General features: G+C 33.2%; 1 protein-coding gene across 4 annotated transcripts in view; it reads left to right on the top strand.

The window, feature by feature from the left end:
• LOC138701774 (uncharacterized) overlaps positions 1 to 20,047 on the top strand; it is a 233,051-nt gene that overhangs the window by 202,864 nt on the left and 10,140 nt on the right. For 3 of the 4 annotated variants that reach the window (XR_011332688.1, XR_011332689.1, XM_069829022.1), the window contains exons 1-10: positions 19 to 237; positions 1,283 to 1,472; positions 3,214 to 3,349; positions 5,821 to 6,038; positions 6,255 to 6,315; positions 7,588 to 7,716; positions 9,443 to 9,603; positions 12,778 to 12,955; positions 13,787 to 13,869; positions 18,474 to 18,565. Coding sequence is in view for 2 of the 4 variants with exons in the window: in XM_069829022.1 (XP_069685123.1) it covers positions 201 to 237; positions 1,283 to 1,472; positions 3,214 to 3,349; positions 5,821 to 6,038; positions 6,255 to 6,315; positions 7,588 to 7,716; positions 9,443 to 9,603; positions 12,778 to 12,955; positions 13,787 to 13,869; positions 18,474 to 18,565 (1,285 nt within the window). In the remaining 2 variants the exon portion in view is untranslated. Of the gene's footprint in view, positions 1 to 18; positions 238 to 1,282; positions 1,473 to 3,213; positions 3,350 to 5,820; positions 6,039 to 6,254; positions 6,316 to 7,587; positions 7,717 to 9,442; positions 9,604 to 12,777; positions 12,956 to 13,786; positions 13,870 to 18,473; positions 18,566 to 20,047 lie in introns of those variants that run through there. The other variant, XM_069829024.1, reaches the window with a different exon arrangement.

Raw genomic sequence — 20,047 nt, 5'->3', positions numbered from 1 at the left:
AACATTGATTTTTAGTTGCAGACAAAATGGCGAAAATAAACATAGGGGTGTGTTTATTGTTGACGTCTCATAGTGTCAAATGAGTTATATTTATGAATGTGGTACACGTAGTCGGAGAAAAAATTATTATTTTTGTGGTATATTGTGTACTTAAAAGCAATAATATATATTTGTTACTATATATTTAAGTATTATGAAACATGTCAGTATCAGATCCATTGTTGAGGGAATTGAAAGGTACGTTATGTTATTATCTTTTCACAGTAAGTAGTAGTTTTTAGCAATATGAATTAGGAAATCCCTATTAACCTTTTTGCAATTTTAAAGTTTTTGTAAACAGAAACACGTACCATAGAAGTACAATATGTTTTGTAATTGACATTCTAAAGTAACAGCACTTCACCCGACACAATACGGAAGATAAAATGACAGTATCAAGTGTTGCAGTGCAAAGTTTAATTTAAACATAACCTCACTTAATCTTATAAATATTGTAGTAGGGAGGCATATTATCAATTTACACTTAATGTAAACATTAGGCCTAGTGTAGTTGTAACATGATCATAGTTTTTTTATACGTCGACCTGCATAACCAATGCGAGTTGTATCAGAGTTGGGTAGTAGGCCTACATCATTTGCAACTGACTGGACTTGCCGAAATGGTACGAAATTTATTAGACAGGTCTGTAGGTTATGTTAGCCTAATATTTTTACCTATTCTGAAATTCTGAAACCATTATTGAGTATCATTTGACTGCCCATTTATACCTATTAGCGTAGAGAATAGGTACTATGGTCCGTCCCAGAATCTGTGGAGTAGAAAGACGAAACAAGACCTCTGCGCAAGTGGTATGTGGGAGGGCCAATGACTGCTCTGGGGGAGGTATTGCTTGAACGAAGCGAGCAATCGCTTTCAGGAGAGGATAATTTCTATCTGAACTCTACTGTACCTTCTACCACGAGCATCTTATCCCTTAGGGGACTCGAGCTGATGCTGCCCGCAATACACTCCGCAACATAGACTCTGCCCCATATGCGCGAAGTTACTCCACAAATTCCTGGGATGGACCGTAAGTAGCCTATATTAGTAGTAGCAGTACCAGTAGTAGTTATATGAATGAAATGCAATCTGTTTTGAGTTTTTAAGAGTATCTCTTTGCAGTATTAAGAGATTTATTGGGGCCTGTTGCATCATATATGAGTATCATAGCCTGTAATGGTTGCACCGTCCATTTGTGTCCATATTTCCAACTGATATTCATGAGATCTTTTTCTTTTCAAGGTTGTGTTCTCAGATTGGTGCAAACATCAGGTAGCAATGAAGTCACTGATGAAAATGCAGAATTACAACCATTCTGCCAGATTTTGGAGCGAGTGTTCCAAAAAGGACTCTTACGTAATACTACATTGGGTTTCACAAAAATATCAGAAAGTTGGTATTGGTTAGAACAAGTGGCTAGTCTACAAAATGGGTAAGATTTAGGCTATTCAATTTTTATAGGTATCATCGACATTTTACACTTTTTTCGCATTGTTGTTTGTTGTTGTGTCCGAAGACAGGTTGAAACCTCTTAAATGGCACCAATAAGGCATCACTCATGAGGCAACTAAGCCAGGATTATGTGGTAGAGTAGCCCCTCCAAGTAACAATAATACAGATTAGTCAGTATTGTTGAATTAGGCCTATACTCTACTACCCTGGATAAAATGTAAACCACAGTGACACATTGTTGAAAAGGAGTAACTTACATAATTGTTAACACTGTCATGTGCAACATAAAAGAGAATAGACCTAGGCATCACTGTCATCACCAGTTCATCACCATCACCATCACCATCACTATCACTATCACTATCACTATCACACAGAAGAAGGTTAGAAACTATATTATAGCTCTGTACCACAAAATGTATGTTCCTTTTCCTTCTGGTTAGCCTGTGCCAGTATTAACTTCTAATTTAATTTTGCATGCAAGTCTGTATTCGCTTGATGATCTAAACTTGTAAATCCTGAAAGTGGCCGTGAGTTTCTTCCAGTTGTGAAAATTCTTTTTATTTAAAATCCAAATTTCACTTCCGTATTTTAGTGTTGATTTCTACGTGATATTGTATTCATTTTGTGTTTGTTAACATTTGTTCGAAATTCGCTTTTATTATTTCATTTGTACATCTTATAGTTTGACATCCGTATCAGAAATATACTTTGAAAACGTATTTAAAAATTGATATTTATTCGGCTCTTTGGTTTTCCTTTTCAATTTTAACTGTCAGTGAATTTATTCCGTACGTACATAAACATTGATTTTGTTAATTGGAGGTTGTATCTATGGACAGTTCGATTTGATTTGTGTGATGTTTTATGTTCATCCTTTTGTTTTTGTAACTAAATTTTGTCTTTATTCGATTTGGTTCCAATTGTTATTAACTGATTTTCATGCTTTTAATATTTCATTTGTATAGATGTTGAAAAAATATTGGTAATAAACCACAGTCTTACCATACTTTTTGACAAAAAACTACCTACGGTTTTCTTCTCATTAGGCACGGAGAGGGCAACTGACCATCACATAAAAATGCAACCCCCCTCTTGCCCTTGTATTCTTCTTATTCTCCTTGTCTTTCCTTTGTTGACTTTATCATTCCCTTGTTCTTCTTACATTCGCCTTGTTCTCCTTCTGCTCTCCTTGTTCTCCTTATACTCTTGTTCTCTTTGTATTTCCCTAATTCCCCTAGTTTCCCTAGAATTTGAAATTAACTTTACTTTCCACCAACATAATACAAGAATAGCTAACAACTTACACTATAATTGTCACAGAATCTCTATAAATTTGAGCAGTGTGTGTCACAGAATTTTGTACTCTCTTAAAAGTTACCACAACTAATAAAACAATTATTAGACAATAAAACTAAAAAAAAAGAGTTGAAACCTATTATGTTATAATAATATCAAATTTTTAGTGTTAAGAATGATTCTTGTTCGTATCATTTCTATAATCTTTTGATGTAACGTTGTCATTAACACAGGAGCAGTATTGTTATCGTATTGCATGTTTGGTAATATTGTTTTATCATATATTAACTTTTCAAGTGTAGGATTACAACTTAATGAAGTCTGTTATACTTTTGTTTATTGTGTGAATATAAAACTGTTCTATTAAAGGTAAATGTTTTGCTATGTAAATACAAATAGAGTTATTTTTCTATTTGTTACAGTGTGCCATTTAGTTATGTCTCATCAGTTAATGCAGTGAAATCATCACAAAAAGTATTGACACCAATTGGAAAACTGCGCCTGCTCATACGAACTTGTCTTGTTAAGAGATGTCTACATATTCCTGTAGAAGTACTGGTAAGTATACAGTAGATCCGTCTTAGTATATTAGAACCAACACGTATTAATATTGATGATATTTTGCAAATACAGTAGAACCTCGATTATCTGTCGTAATGAAGGGGAGGAGAGAAATGGTTAATCAAAAAAGATGGATAATCCGTTCTGTTTGTTCTTACCTTATTTTTATGTTCTTTTAAAGAAGTTCGTCACTTTTCTCTGAACTTTAATACTAGCAATTTTTTTTTCTGATCTCCATTATCCAAGTAAACATTATCCAAGAATGAAATGTCTCTTCTTACTTCAAAAGGGTTTCCACTGATTCAAGTGCAGTTTGTAATGGAACACGTGATTCAGGCACCATCAGATAATCCAAAGAGCAGTTAATTGAGAGATGGATAATTGAGGTTTTACTGTAACATGCATGATTTTATTTTAATAATATTAACTCTTTATTGACATTGACTGTACTTATTGCTTAATATCTAAACATGATGCTATATAAAAATAGAATAATAATTTTATTTTTTTTTATACAAGAGTGATGGGATGTTGTACAAGACCAACCAGCATAGTGCAATATTGCTTTTAAATGATTTGTGAGAAAAAAGAGGTAATTAGTAGTATAATAAATGAACATAGCAACTATACCAATGATATTTCCGTCATAATTTATGCATTTTCTTGAACTATCATTTAAAAGACTTGTGTCAATGACATCATTTATTACCGGTACATTCCCAAATATGAAGCTATATTTCATTTTCTGCATTGCACATAAAAGATCATACTATATAAATCCCATTAAGAAATTGCATTGAACTTAATTTATAAATTTTATAGTATGAGTAAACATTTGTAATTAATCTTACACAACTTGCACAATTCACATGAAACAGATATTCATATATTGTAATTAGTTCTAATATTACTTTACTGTTTAAAGATTAGTTACATAAATTTAAAACTGATGTAAATATTAAAATGTATTAGTAATTTGTAATGTGATTAAGTATATAATTATTTTACTTAATTTGTTAAGCAACCAACAATACTATGAAAACAAACTGTCCAATAGGAATGATATTATATTTTGTAAATTTGCTTGTGATTAATGACAGGTACTTTGTAAAGAGGAGTTATTTCTGTTGAATTAATGATCATGATATCTGAAGAATCAGATATAACAAAGAATTATCTCAACAATACAAAGAACCAGAACTATCCATGATTGTTAAATTTAGAAGATTACAATGGGTGGGGCATGTTCAATGGAAAGGAAAGATATTTGAAAAGAGGCATGTTGGGGAACCCCAGAAAAGATGGATCATGCAGTAAAAGAGGATAGTTGCCTGCTTCACTGTAGCAACTGGGAAGAGATGGCAATGGATAGGAGTGAATGGAGGTGTAGAATTGTGAAGACCAAGGCTCGGTTGGGCTGTAGAGTTGATGGTGATGATGATGACGATGACGATGATGACGAAAACACATAGGGTCTAGTGAGAAATTACTGTATTTACTGGCCAGTAAAATACATGCTTTTTCTTTTCTTTTTTTTTTCTCCAGGGTATTAAAGAATAATCTCATTGGAAGTACTCAAAGTACTTCAACAAGAACAGACTAGCAGACTTTGACCGATCAAAATTCCAGCTGAAAATAATAACCAGCTTTCAGTTTATGAGACAAATCCTTAAAAGAGGAAAGTGCTTCTAATAGGATCACAAATGTGGTAAATGTCATCTTCATGTCAAACTAGCCCATCAAAGATATCTAAATATTGAATATGAAAATAAGATGTATATATTATTATATGAAATGTCTAGAATAACTCATAACTACCTCTTAACTTTGAGACAGCTTCATACCAAAAAGTGATACGTGGTATTGTGGAATTTTGGGTACGAAATTTTCTTTGACATCATCCCAATGATGCAAATTTCACATATCAAATATAGAAACATTTTCCGATGTATATATTTAATACATGACAACGAATTTCTGTGTTACACAGACTATTGCCAGCAGCCAATTTTAAGCAGTAAATTACATCTAGTTGCTAAGGGAACCAGACGAACTTGTATTACTAGAATGACGTTTACTGTGATACACATTCATTTTAATACTTCAATGTTTAAAAACAAAAATTAGAAAAATAAATAGACAACGGAAAAAACATCAGAGATTGCAGAATTGTTGTTCCCAGTTTAATTTTGAACTATGATGTATTATGAATTATTTTTTGTTATTTTAAAAATAAAATCTGTCTTTTTTTTGTATAGAATTAATTTTTCTGTGTACTGGGTCAACAGTGATTACTACACGTAATTTACTCTTTAGTTGTCGTAATATAATTTTGTTGATAACACAGTTATAAGTTAAAAAGAATAAAATGAAATGTTACAGTTGTTTTAATCATTGTTCATTGTAATTATTGTGATATTTATAATGAAATCAGTCTTAAATAGTTTTCTCTTTCACTTAACGAACAGGTGAGACAAAAGCAACCCAAATGTTTATACGATGAGACTCTTTCAATTCTTGGAGATGAAATACTAGGGGAGATCTTCTTATCTCTGCTTCTACAATGTAGCCGTCTGCAGTTCAAACTTCAATTGTATAATTCTTCATTCCTTGATGAAACATGGCAGTTGCCCCAATGTGCGAAGCTGGAATTTGTTCCATGTAAAATGCTTGGAATCTGTGTCTGGTATGATTTTTATTTTTCTTGTATTTTTAGGCCACAAAACTTTTTAATTACATTTTGAAGCTAGGAAATTGAATATTATTTGATATGAAATATTTTTCTTATATAGGCATATTTCACAGTATTCAAATTTCATTGTATACTCTTCACGAAATTCTGAATGCTTAGCTTTTTACATTTTAGTTTCATGCTTCAGTTTATTGTTTTCTTTGTTTATAGCTTTGTCAGTGGAAAGGCAGTGATTGTGGGAATTAAGAGTGACAGTGTCGCAGCAGAAGATGTAAGTGCTAAATAAAATTTATTTGCTTTTATAACTTTCAGTAATAATGTTGTCTAGTAGTAAGTAATTTTTAGAAGCTTTATGTACCTGTTTAATATTGAAAAAATAACAGTATTATTTAGGATTTTACAATACTGACAACAGGCGTAATTTTAAACAATAACGATCTTACTAATAAAAACTCTTATACAGACATTTCACTGTCTTATACTTGCACAGCGAATAGCTCGTTTATGAGTCGTGTGTAAATTTCTGACTAATAATTGCTACATACATCATGTAAAACAATACAACTGTTACAAGTTTACGTCATAGTTTCGTTATTATTTTATTACGAAAGTTAACAGAATAACTGAGATTCTCTATTGCATCTGATAGTGTGCATTAGTGTGCCATACTATGTATCGATAGTAGAACTGGACCTGATCGATTATCACGCTATATTTTGATCAAAGTGTACAGCTACAGCAATATTATTCTAATTATTCTGTATTCTTTGTTTTGTTCTTCTGTGGATACAAGACAACCATCGATATAAAATGACAATTGATACAAACAGCTGTTAGAGAGGCGGCCGTTTTTTTCTCTGTATACAACACTTAAACGGGGGATTTTGTGTGTATAACTACTGCATAGCAATTCCCATGTATAGTTACACACTGCTTATACATCTATCATTTATGCATGGTTTATTAGTAACGTTTTTGTCCCTGTATAAGACTCGTATAAAAATTTTAGACGGTTTATTAGTAAGACTGTAAGTGTAGTTTAATAACTATGGTTATTTCAGTAGCACTGAATAATATTATAAACATTCAACAGGTGCAGTCTGTGTTCCAGATCTATGAGATTTTAATAGGATATGAGAAAATGCTTTATTGCCTTAACTGTATATTGTTCTTGATTTATCCATCGTTCGTTACAGTATACCGGAGCACGATAAAATGAGCACAATGTTATTCTTAAAATCGTGGATGCTCCTGCTTTATCATTATGTTTGTTGGATAAAATGTTGTGAAGTTGAACTCTTTATTTTTTTAGAGAACTGACAGAATAGATATAAAAGAAAATTAAAGAATATATTTATATTATAACTGTAGTACTTAAGTATTGCTGATTATAATATAACAATTACATTGTAAAACTTGTCACTAATTTAGATATTATTATTGCTGTTGTTATTATTTCTGTTGTTTTTATTTAAATATAATAATGCTAACATATTTTCAGAATGTCATATCCTTAAGAAATGTGTACATATTGATCTCGTAGGACAAGATTGAAATTGGTGATATCTTAGATGAGCTCAATGGCAACCATATTACAACTAGCAAGCGAGGACGACTGTCAACCATAATGAGGAAAGGTTATGGTCAGCCAGTTGTTGTGAACATTATTAAGGTACGTATAGTTTAGCCTGTTAAATTATTTGTGTTAATTTCAAAGGCATTGTTATTCTACACATTGACTAAATCTTCGTTTATGAACACATTACTTTTTTCATGCAATCATGTTCCTTCTTTCCCACATTTTCTTTCATTTTTTGTGATTATCTTTGTCTTCATCTATAGTTACAGAAAAGTTTTAATTTTTTTTTTAATTTTTCACTTTATCTCTCAAAGAAATATCTGCTAATCAATGGAGGAATCTTATTATGTACTGTTTACCTCTTTTTCTTAAACCCTTATGATTCTTTCTCAAAACTCGAACGTTGTTTTAGAGATCATTTTATGTAATTTTAATACAATTTCCGTCTATATTTTATTTAAAAACTTATTTAAAATTCAACGTAATTTATTATAAATAACAGATTCTTTCTTCGAAATCTTCGTTCACCTTCAGTGATTTCGTACTATCAAGCTATTTAAGTTTTGAAACTTATTAAACATATTATCTTATATTGCATGCCACACCTGCGTTAGCACAATGGTTTTTCATTCATGAGGCCCGGGTTCAATCCCCAGCCAGGTCATGATGGAATTTGTGGTGGACAGAGCAGATGTCGCAGAGAGCTTTTCTTGGGGTACTCCCATTCCACTCTCCACTTCCGTCATTTCATCTGTTACCTGCAGTAGTTAAAAATAGACTGGGATGAAGTCTTGGGAATGGTATGAGTTTCTGATGCTGATATAGGAAGGGCTTGGGGTCTGGGCCCTGGGGTTTATCAGGCTATTCGTCTGAGGACGGGACCTGACCAAAGTAAGTCTTAAGTGCATGGATCCGTCCTGAATCTGGCCCTGAAAAAGCCATGTCAAGATTATATTGCACATTCAGAATCAATTTATTTTACTTTTTCATATATATATATATATATATATATATATATATATATATATATATGTGGTTGCCTGCCAGTCTTAAGTTGCACTCGGGCGCGGGTTCAATTCCTACTTGGGCTGATTACCTGATTGGGGTTTTTCCGAGGTTTTCCCCAACCATAAGGTGAATGCCAGGTAATCTATCCTCGTCCTCATCTTGCCAAATACCATCTTGCTATTACCAATCTCATTGAAGCTAAATAACCTCGTAGTTGATATAGCGTCGTTAAATAACCAACTAAAAAAATATATAAGGTTTATAATTTTGAATGCCACAACATGTACTGGTCATTTCCTTTTCTGTTGTTAGGTTTTCACTATGGCCATTTTCTTGCCTGTTCTTAGCTTTTCACTAACATATGCAAAAACATACTGTCTATATCATTTCATTTATCACGTCATCTTGTTTGGAAAACAATGTTATATAAAAATAGTTGGAGCTGATTTTAAATGAATCAACATTTTGCTTTTTTTTTTTTGAGATAAAATACTTTTTTTTTTTTTTTAATATGTACATTTCCCAGATCACTTCATTTGTAGGTGCCAGTTGAGAATATGAATAAAATTTGTTCAGCAGTTTAATTTGGGCTCGGGGAGGGGGTATGTGTGTGTGTGCACGCGCTTTTTTTAACATTTTCTGTAAGATGAATGACCTCATGGTGGAATTGTCGTTGTCACATGACACTAATAAAAATATATCACATTATTAAGACTTGTAAAATATTTTAAACACTTAACAATCTTTCTGATAAAGAAATCTCATTGAAGGTAGAAGTTATAGTACGTTATATTTGACAAATTTATTTCAGGCCCACTTACCTGGAACAACTGATTTATATCCACCTATGATAAGTCTTCTAAGAAGAGCACATTTGGATCCAGAGGAACTGCGAACACAGTATACTGACAGAGACAGGCATTCAAATGGAGAAGTAACTGGGCAGTTGAAGAAGATACCCGCGGCTGTCAGGTTAGCATAATCGTACTTTCGTCTTAGACATAGTCATTATTAATATAATTCGATATTTATTTTGTTTGTTTGCATTGTAAAATGAAGTGAAACAAGATGGAATATTGATTATCAGAGATATGGTCAATGGTAAAAGGTACAGTTTCCATTAACTACTATACAATGGTAACGTCCATAACACTAACATAACACTAAAAGGTCCATTGTGTAAAATGTCCAATGTAAGGAAAAGTCCGTCTAATGTAATATCCAATATAAATAAATAATTTCCTGTATTCCAAAATGCTGTGTATGAATCAGAAAATTGAAATCAAACACCTAGAAGCTTCGGACCTCCCCATTAACTGCTTTAACACATTCTACTTCGTTGTTATAACACAGACCATAAACTGCAGAAAAGGATAAAAAAAATCACTCATTACAGGAAATTCTCACCAGTCCACAGCTCTGGAAAATTGCATATTTGATTTACAGTGGACATCGTGTAATCAGCTTACAGCTGGACACACGTATTAACAAGTAAGGAGGAAAAGGGGGGGGGGGTAAAACACGAATGGAAAAAGAAACTGTTGAACAATACCATGAATTAAAAATAGGTGAACAAATAGATTTAGAACAGTTTTAAATGTTTCTTCACTGAAAATAGAAAATAATGTCACTTTCTGCCAAAAGTTGTATGTTAAATAATACTGAGAATTCTATTTGCATCATTTATACCTCCATCATAAATTAAAAATAAATTACTGTACTTACAAGACAAATGTTCTGCTGTTGATTCATTGATTACATTTCCTTGAAGATATAACTCAACAGGACAACGATGTTTATTTTGTTGGTAATATACAGTAGCATGCAAATTAATCCGAACATGACATATTTTTACATTTTCTGTCATTGTTGGCCTCACAGCTGCTCATACCGCTTTAATTGACATCTGTAGTACGTGTAATTCCATTGTTGAAGGTCTGTCATTATTTTTTTTATAATATGTGACTTTTGCCTGTCGTTTTGTACTTATAAGTATTTCAGTTGTGTTGAAGACTTAATACTGCAATCTTGTGTACATTCTGTCGTCTTCACAAATGGATACAACTCCACGAAAATGGTCTAAAATTATAACATTAGCAGAGCATTCTTCTATGACACAGGCAAATTGCTGCAGAATGTCACATCAGTTTGGCTACTGTTAATTCGATCATAAAACGATACAGGGAGACTAGATCCATCATACCCCAGAAAAAAGGAAACTGTGGCCGGAAAAGGAAGACTTCATCTGCAGATGATCGTTTAATTGTCAGGAAAAGTTGTTATTTTCTAATGCCAGGCATTTGACCTCTTGCACTCCAATATTTTTCAAAGATATTATCATGACCAGCCACTGAAGCACAGATTTTGAGGTGTTCCGAATCCATTTCTTGGTTTGAGTTGCACAGTGGGCAGTTAGGGGACTGATATATTCCAATTCTATGCAGGTGTTTGGCCAAACAATCATAGCCTGTTGCCAATCTAAATGCAGCTACAGACGATTTTCGTTTTAAATCGGGAATTAACTGTGGATTTTGATGCAGAGAGTTTCATTTTTTCTCTTGGGATTGAGTTATTAAATTTTGTTTGTTGTAAATTCAATCCTAGACTAACTGCTGTCGACTTAACCCGCGAGTTAATGGCTACCACTGGGGCGAATATTCACGTCACAACAGTGCGGCGTAGGCTTTTGGAAGCTGGACGAAGGGCTCGTAAGCCTATTAAGAAGCAACTGCTAATCCCTGTTATGTGCAAAAAACGCCTAATGTGGGCAAAATTACATCAACACTGGACAGTGAATGACTGGAAGAATGTACTTATTTCCGATGAGTCTCATTTCGAGGTCCACGGCCACCGTGTTTCTTACGTACAGAAAGGATCCAAAAAAGTAACAGCAGCTCATCTCCAACAAGCACCCAAATACCCCCCTAAAGTAATGTTTTGGGGTTGTTTTACACATGAAGGGCCTGGAGCATTAATACCTATCAAGGGAATGATGAATTCTGACAAATATATTCACTTATTGGAAACCAGAATCGTACCCCAGCTGCAAAAATCATTTCCGGATGGCAGAGGTGTGTTCCAACAAGACCTGGCACCATGCCATATGTCTCGAGAAACTACTCAGGTACTCCCCTGGCCAGGCAACTCACCCGACATCAACCCCATTGAGAACTTGTGGTCAATTTGCAAAATAAGAATGCAAAAAATGGATTGTTCTACAAAGGAGAAGATGATTTCTTGCCCTCATTGGTGTATGGTTTCGCGATGGAGAAATGAAGAATATTTGTGGGAAATTAGTGGAATCCATGCCAAATCGTCTCAGAGCTGTTATTAGGAACAAGGGAGGCCACATAGATTACTGAGGTATGTCCTAGATCCTTTTTTTATCCTGTTTGAGTGTTTTTGCATAAGTAATTACGTTGTTCAGATTAATTTGCACGCTACTGTATCATTCTCTGAAGAACATTCCTCGGTGTTGAAGACACAAGAACACTTTCGTTTTTCACTTGTCCAGCTCCATTGTGAAATACAAAACTTGCTCGAGCTCTTGTTATAACTCTTGTGTACTATGTGCTTCACTTCCGCATCATTGAATGGAGGTGATCACTAGTACTGTCTTTAGTTACCACTATTTTCTGCAGATCTCAATTGCGTAGTGACACATATTGCATTACACACTGTCCTTTTACAGCATTTCAGTACTTCAGTTTTGGTTTTCTCAATTAAAGTAAAAATAAGTTTTTCCTGTAAAGCAACATAACTTAGTCTTGTCTTTTTGGGTGAAAATTATCTCTGCCATGTCTGAAGCTATACAAATTTATTCTAAGTCTTTGTTTTTGGGCAACATCACAACAGTGACAACACAGGCTTGAAATAATGCTATTAAAACCCACTTCATAGGTTTTTTGTTTCCTTGGGCATTTTGTTGCCCTGGACAGAACCATAATATGTACTTAACTGACAATATGGTTTGTTGGATATTGCACTTCATGGGTTTTTTATACATTGGACATTTTCTTGCCCCTGACAGATATTTAGTTGTATTGTATAGAAGTTAGGCCTATAGTCTGTTAAAGAAAATGACAAGTCCTTAATTTCTTATTGATATGATGATTGTTAAAAACTTTTCTTTTTAATCTTTTGCAGGCCTGGCTTTGATGTGTCATATATTGGCTGTGTTGCTACAGGGAAGCATGGTGATGTAAGACAAATAGATGGTGCAATGAATAATGTTCTTTTCACTAATCGTAACAAGTCTAGCAAGCCATCATTATTTGAGATCCAAGAGATTGGAATTAAAGTGACTGAAAAATCTAATAGCAAGGTTTGTTTCTTTTTATTTAATGTACTAAGTACAATAAAACCCTCTCTATACTTTAGCGTATGATATATTAAGAAAAGAATGTTATGATAAAAATAATTATGCACTGCCTTTAATTCTCATTGAGAGAGTGATCATGAATTTGAGTAGGATTCAAAGAAAACGCGAACTTTTGTTTTGTGTTACGTTAAAATATTAGTTACAAGATTTTATTTGCTTACACAAGAAGTATGTACGTTTTAAACTTGGGAAAGGAAATTAATTGATAGCCTACATGTTAGTAGGGTTGCGAGGTCGTATGTTTTTACCTGTTACGTTTTTTTACCTTAAAATGCGTCTTCCGTAATTTGAGGATTACTTACGTTTTTTTTCCCGCAATATAATTATCTTCAACATGAAGTCTACTAGGCCTGTGTGCAGAGATTTGTTTTATAATGCTCAGGATAGGGACCGATGGTGGGCTTATGGGAGAGCAGCAGTGAACCTCTGGGTTCTTTAAAAGCTATTTGTAAATAAGTAAGTAAGTATGAAGTAAGAAATAAGTGTTCTTTGGACTTGATAAAGGCTGAACTATAAGTATTTCTCAACTGCAGAGTGTAAATATGATTTTTTTTTTTTTTTGGTGTGTGAAAACCTTCCTTTTTTTCCTAAAACAAACTTCGGCTACCCTACATATATTAGTAACAAAGATAAAATTCATGGATTTTGAGATATCGAAAATAATTTTAATCTAGAGATACAGTAAATTAATTTAAGTACACATACAGTAAATTAATTTAAGTATACAGATATATGTATAATTTACTCATATAATTCAACTTTGTGTTTACATAGGTGATCTTGAAACATTCTTATATGGAGATATCGTCATGTGGCAGGACTCTGAGTGTACCCAATCACTTTGCTTACATTGCAGGGTAAGTTATTCATCAAAAAGAATTTAAAACTTTTTGTAATTATTTTTGCTGTTAAATTTTCAATTTTTGTATAGTCATACTTTATGCCATATCAACACTTTAAGATCAAATGCTAGGTAATTTTTAGTGCCTGGCCCTGGACTCATTTCGCTGTCATTATTATTATTATTGTTATTATTATTATTTTTTTATCATCATCATCATCATCATCATCATCATCATCATCATCACCATCACCATCTTCGTTCATTCTGCTTACTTCCATATACTTACGTCATTCTGTCATATGGTGTAGTCAGAATCCGACCTAATTGGTGTCCCAACTCCCGAACAGAATTCTTAAACCTAATCATAAAAATGTAGGCAGAGGCACAAATAGCTGTACACCAATATGTGCAGCATAAAAAAGAAAACTTCATATCATATTTTTCTTTTATGTCAGAACTTTCTGTGTGTAAGAATCAGCAAATATAAATTTGCCTTTCATTTTCTACGCGAAAATTGCATACTATGTCATTCTCTGCAGTAATGTGGTTATCATCTTATTACATCTGGGCTTCACACGTTCAAATCCGGCCGAGAATAATGGATTTTTAAGAGTAATGAAAGTTTTTGACACCTTTTTTTCGACAGGAAGTAAAATTGGGAATCCCACATAGATTTACACATTTACACTATGTAAAAGAAGGAAATGATGAATGATTGTATTTTATCGTAAAAAGTTTATTCTTCCTGGGGAACAAAATGTAAGAAGCCAGGAATTGAAGGGATGACATTGATAATACAGTGTCTAATGAACTGAAAGAAAATCAGTGGATTGATTTTGAAAGTTGGAGATGGGGATCTGAAAAGCATCGTCCCCTGCTTTGAACTAAAGAATTAACTGTAAGATAGCTCTCTGATGTGAGAGGGCTCCACACAAGAAATTACCTATCATTTCTACCACATGTCAAAATTAAACTCTGCTAATAATCACCCTTTTTCATCCTCTCATGTGGAGTAATGAATTCAGTATCTTGAAGGTAATGCATACTTATTTGTTATGAATTTTTATGCGTTTTGCAACAATTCAGTTTTTATTATGTTACCAATGGTAAATAATATGTTACTACTCAGTGATGTATGCAATGGAGGGGGAAAGGAACTACCCTGCCCCATTATCTCCTGTCTTAGTTGCCTCGTGAGTGATCTTATTGGTGTCATTTATGAAGTGCCAACCTGTCTTCGCACATTTGACTAAACAATTTACAAGACATACTGCACAGAAATAAAATCGGTTACTTATTGCCCATGTAAGAAGATAAAACTTTCATTTTTGCATTAGACACAAAAGGAATTTTTTGTAATTCCAGAAAATATCTTACTTAAATTATAAATTCTATAAAATGGCTGTTCTTACATTGTATTACATTTGCTTCTACTTTTGCTATTTGGGAAAATTACTATTTAAGATTGACATAATATTAAAAGTTAATGGTTTATAATAAGAGTCCCCTATAACTGAGCAAAAGTAGAGCAGCCCTACTGATGCTAGGAGACCCTTGCTTGCTAAGGATGTAATGGACTTTTCTAATTTCTAATCTAATAACTTACTTGGCGAATATCCAACAGCTGGTTTATTTTATTTTATTTTTTTGTTCAATGTTATTGTGAAAGGGAATTCTTACTTCGGGCTTTTTTCCTCTTCTCTGAACAGTAATGTATTACGGACATTCACTGAGCAAAGGAGGTTCATTTAACTACCATTTTCAATGATCCATTTGTTCACTTGTTGTTTTCTTTGAAGATTAATGATTCTTTAATCAATTTACCAGCCATTAGATAAACAAATATTATATGACCAGCCCTGAGTGGTTTTTTCTGACTTTTAAATTGTTTGTGGCAGGAAGGGAATATAGATTCTGAGAGAACATCTGTAATTTCATCTACAGAAAATAAGTTTGTATAAAAAAATTAAATCTTCTAATGTTGTTCTTATTCCATAATAGCTAAAGTTAGGTTAATTATTTCTGAAGATGTATTTTCTGTATATGAAATTTCTTCGTAGTCCAGGTGTGAAAGTGATTAATTATATTAAACGATCAAGAACAATGCTTATTGTGAAGTAGTAATCGAATGTAACAGTTTGTATTTTTTTCTTTGGTGAGAATCTTGAAACACACTTTTTGGGGCAGGGTGTTAATGTCAGCTTCGAGGTCTAGTGATTCAGCGTGGCAACACAGCATCCTCTCAGTGAATCACTGTTATTGTAGGCAAGGTCAACATCTGCGTGAGTGGTGGATGTTCATTACTGAATGAGCTTCAAACCTCCCTCCTGCTCGTTTCAACCTTCTCCTCTATCAGAGAACAGTTTTGTCTTTCTCTTTCATTTAATATGATGCAGCTAATGCATGAGTCTTTTATATACATAGTGTCAAGTATATGTTTACACTTGGCGACTTAGATACATTCAGACAAAGGTAACCAGTTTTTTCGTGCGTAATGAAACAGAGAATGAAGTGGTTCTTTTTTATTTTATATTCGTTGTATTATTGTCCTGAAAGTATTCTGTCACTGTTGTACAGAATTTCATTCCATGTTACATAACCTCTGCACACATTCACCATTTGTTATCAGTAGGACTGTTGCGAGTAATTAATGAGACTGTCAGCATAGTGATAATACGTCATCCATATAGGTCATATGTACAAGGTCATAGAGTAATTATAGATGTTATAGTGGAACTAGGAAGACAACTGATAAACTACCGATAATATTAAATTACTAGGTACCACATTATTCATTCTAGGAAACAGATAAATTCGCTATATTTAAGAAAAACTGATTCTGAACATCGTATAAAAATACTTAAAAATGTGGTAGATACTGATGAATATGACATTTTTTATCAATATAAAAGTCACGTGCGAGCTCTTACTTTCAATTTACATAGCTTTCCAAATATGTTGTAGATGATAGAAATTTGGACATCATACTTTACATGAACTCTTTAAAATAAAATTATAAAGATAAAAATATTCATTTTATATTGCTACTTACAGTGCTGGATCAGAATTACTTGCACCTTTTTAAAGTAAGATCAACAATTTAGAAATGAAATCTTTTTAAAAATATGTTATTGTAGAAAAGTGCTCTATGAAGCTAACAGAACGTCTTTCTGTAGATTGTTACAGATTAAAAATATTTTAATTATTTTCTGGCAAAATATTATCTATTCATAGCTTTGTGCTCAAGGACAGGGCTTTCACTGCAAACCCAGCATTCTCCAATATTCCCTATTTTCCGTCTTCCTCTTAATCTCTGAATATGATCCATATATCTTATTGTTATCTATCATCTGATATATTCTTTTGGCACGAATTTTTCTCCGTTTACCATTCCTTCCAGTGCGTTCTTCATTAGGCACTTTCTTCTTATCCAGTGATCCAGCCATTTCTTTTTCTCTTCTTGATCAGTTTCAGCATTATTCTTTCTTTACCAACTCTTTGTGGCACAGATTCATTTCTTATTCCGTATGTCCATTTCCCATGCTCCATTCTTCTTCATACCCACATCTCAGATGCTTCCAATCATTTCTCTTCACTTCGTCATAATGTCCATATTTCTTCCCCATACTCCACACAAAGCACTTCACTAGTCTCTTCCTTAGTTCTTTTCCAGAGATCCGCAGATAATGCTCCTTTCTTTATTAAAAACTTTCTTTTCCATTGCTATCCTCCTCCTGATTTCCTGGCAACAGCTCATGTTACTACTTACAGTACACCCCAAGTATTTGAAGCTGTTCACTTGTTCCACTGCCTCATTTCGAATCCGCATGTTTATTTTTCTTTCCATAACCATGGTCTTCGTCTTGTTGGCATTTATCTTCATGCATACTGCTCACAACTGCCATTTAGCTCCAGTAACATATCCCATAGTATCATCTCTATTTCTGCTATGATGCCAAAAAAAATTATTGTAAACAGAAATATTTGCAATAATAGTCTTATTGCTCAAGTATTGAATTAACTTACTTATAAAGCAAAAGTACTATATTCATGTCATACAAATTGTAATATAACACGGTTTACAGACTCTGTGAGACTATAGAGGACATTTTTCTTAATTAATAACTTGGTCAGAAATATTTTTTTCCTTCTCAGCTTAACATATCGTATAAAACCACAACACTTTTTTTCTTAGCAGGACATATGAAAGCTTCCCTACGAGACATGCATGACAATAGAAATTTCCAAAATGAATTGTGACAGTTTATAGGAACACTTGTTCTTTGACATATATGCCACAGTATTCGTGTCACTGTTGCTTACATGTTTGTAGTCGCCATTTCCAACAGTTATAATATGAACGAAATAACGAAATGTACAAAATTAATAAACTTAATGTATTGCAATTCCCAAAAGTAAATCAGTTTACTTTCATGTGGTATAAATATTATGTAAATAGTTCTGAATGATGTACCTATATGCACTTATGTGTTTGTACTTACAAGTTGTCATAAGAAGTTTGTTAACCCTTGCAGTTTCGTTTCTAACTGTTGAATTTTTATGCTGACTGATGTGTGTCTGCAGCATTAATTATGTGTAATTTGTGTTGGTTTCCAGAGATGCGAGCTGTAACATTGCAAAGACATTTACGTGTTTCGTCTTTCAATGCAGTAACGAAGAACATATCCACACAATCTTACAGAGCATTGGTAAGAAATGAAAATATGTTTGTTCGATTATTATTTTGTTCGTTCTTTATGTACATACACACATGCAGAACATTACATTACATTAACCAAAGAAGGAAGCAAAGTTATTTAACAGTATAGAACCAAATGATGAAAATTAAAATTAGCAAAAAATGGAGAACACCACCTCTAAATACCTGGTACAAAACAGACCTGAAGAACTGTATAATTAAATTGACAAAAATAAACAGCAATATCACTGCTCTAAATAGATCATCTAGAAACACTTAAAATAGTTTAAAGGAAAATATTTCTGATAAGTTTAAAATGTAATTTAGAAGACATACAATGGATTGCATCAAATGTTCAATAACAGACCTTTGAATAAAACTTTCAGAAGTTTTTACAAAATTAAGGAGGATGCTCTCATGGACATGTTTTGAGTTGGCCTGGATAGCGCTGGCCTTTTGTGCACGAGGTTGTGGGTTCGATCCTGACCCAGGTCGATGGCATTTAAGTGTGCTTAAATGCGACAAGCTCATGTCAGTAGATTTACTGGCATGTAAAAGAACTCCTGCAGGACAAAATTCCGGCACACCAGCGATGCTGATATAACCTCAGCAATTGCGAGCGTCGTTAAATAAACCATAATTGTTGGACATGTTTTGAAATTATGAACCAGGGATGAGAAACAACAACAACAACATTGCATTACATTCTTTGTTTCAAGCAATAAAATAAGTTTAAATAATGAATTTTATGTTTATTTGGTTGTGCAATAGCACTCTTATCCAAGTTACCACACAAAGTTAGTACCGGTAATTTTGTACTCTGTTCTCTAGAAAGTTTTTATTTATGTATTTATTTATTTATCTATTTGTTTGTAGACCAGTCTCATGGGCTAGTGCTCAGAGCTTTTGACTACAATTCATGAGGTCCCTGGTTTGATTCCCGGTTAGAAGACAGGAATTTTTCCTTGAAGGGGAATGTTCCTGTGTTCGTCCATAGTCTGGAAATTAGATTAGGATTAGATTTAAGACCTCTTCTGGCAATTCATAATCATCATCATCACCACCACCACCACCACCACCACCACCATCATCATCATCATCACCATCTGGCAGGAGAGACCAGAAATATGAAATGACAACCTGGTGGCATTGGATTAAAAATATATTTGTTTGTTTGTCCTTCCACCTATTTAATTATTTATTTATTTTGTAGTCTATTTATTTTTAGCTCAAATTGCTGGCCAGGTGCCCTAGTTTCTATACGAAAATATGTTACAGTGCTGGCTGGCATTTCTTTATGAGACATAGAACAAATGCACTACCTAATCATATTAAAACTTTGAAGGGCCAAGAGGAAAAATTTAGAGCAGAATTAACAGAATTTCTTCATAATCATACTTTTTCTCATCTGATGAATCATTTATGACTCTAAATAAAATAAAATTAATCTACTTAATGTGTATTAATAGATATGTATTAAATAGTTTTGTAT

The sequence above is a fragment of the Periplaneta americana genome, chromosome 6 (genome assembly GCF_040183065.1).
Source record: "Periplaneta americana isolate PAMFEO1 chromosome 6, P.americana_PAMFEO1_priV1, whole genome shotgun sequence".
Taxonomy (NCBI): Eukaryota; Metazoa; Arthropoda; class Insecta; order Blattodea; family Blattidae; genus Periplaneta; species Periplaneta americana.
This window is presented reverse-complemented; position numbering and strand designations above follow the sequence as displayed.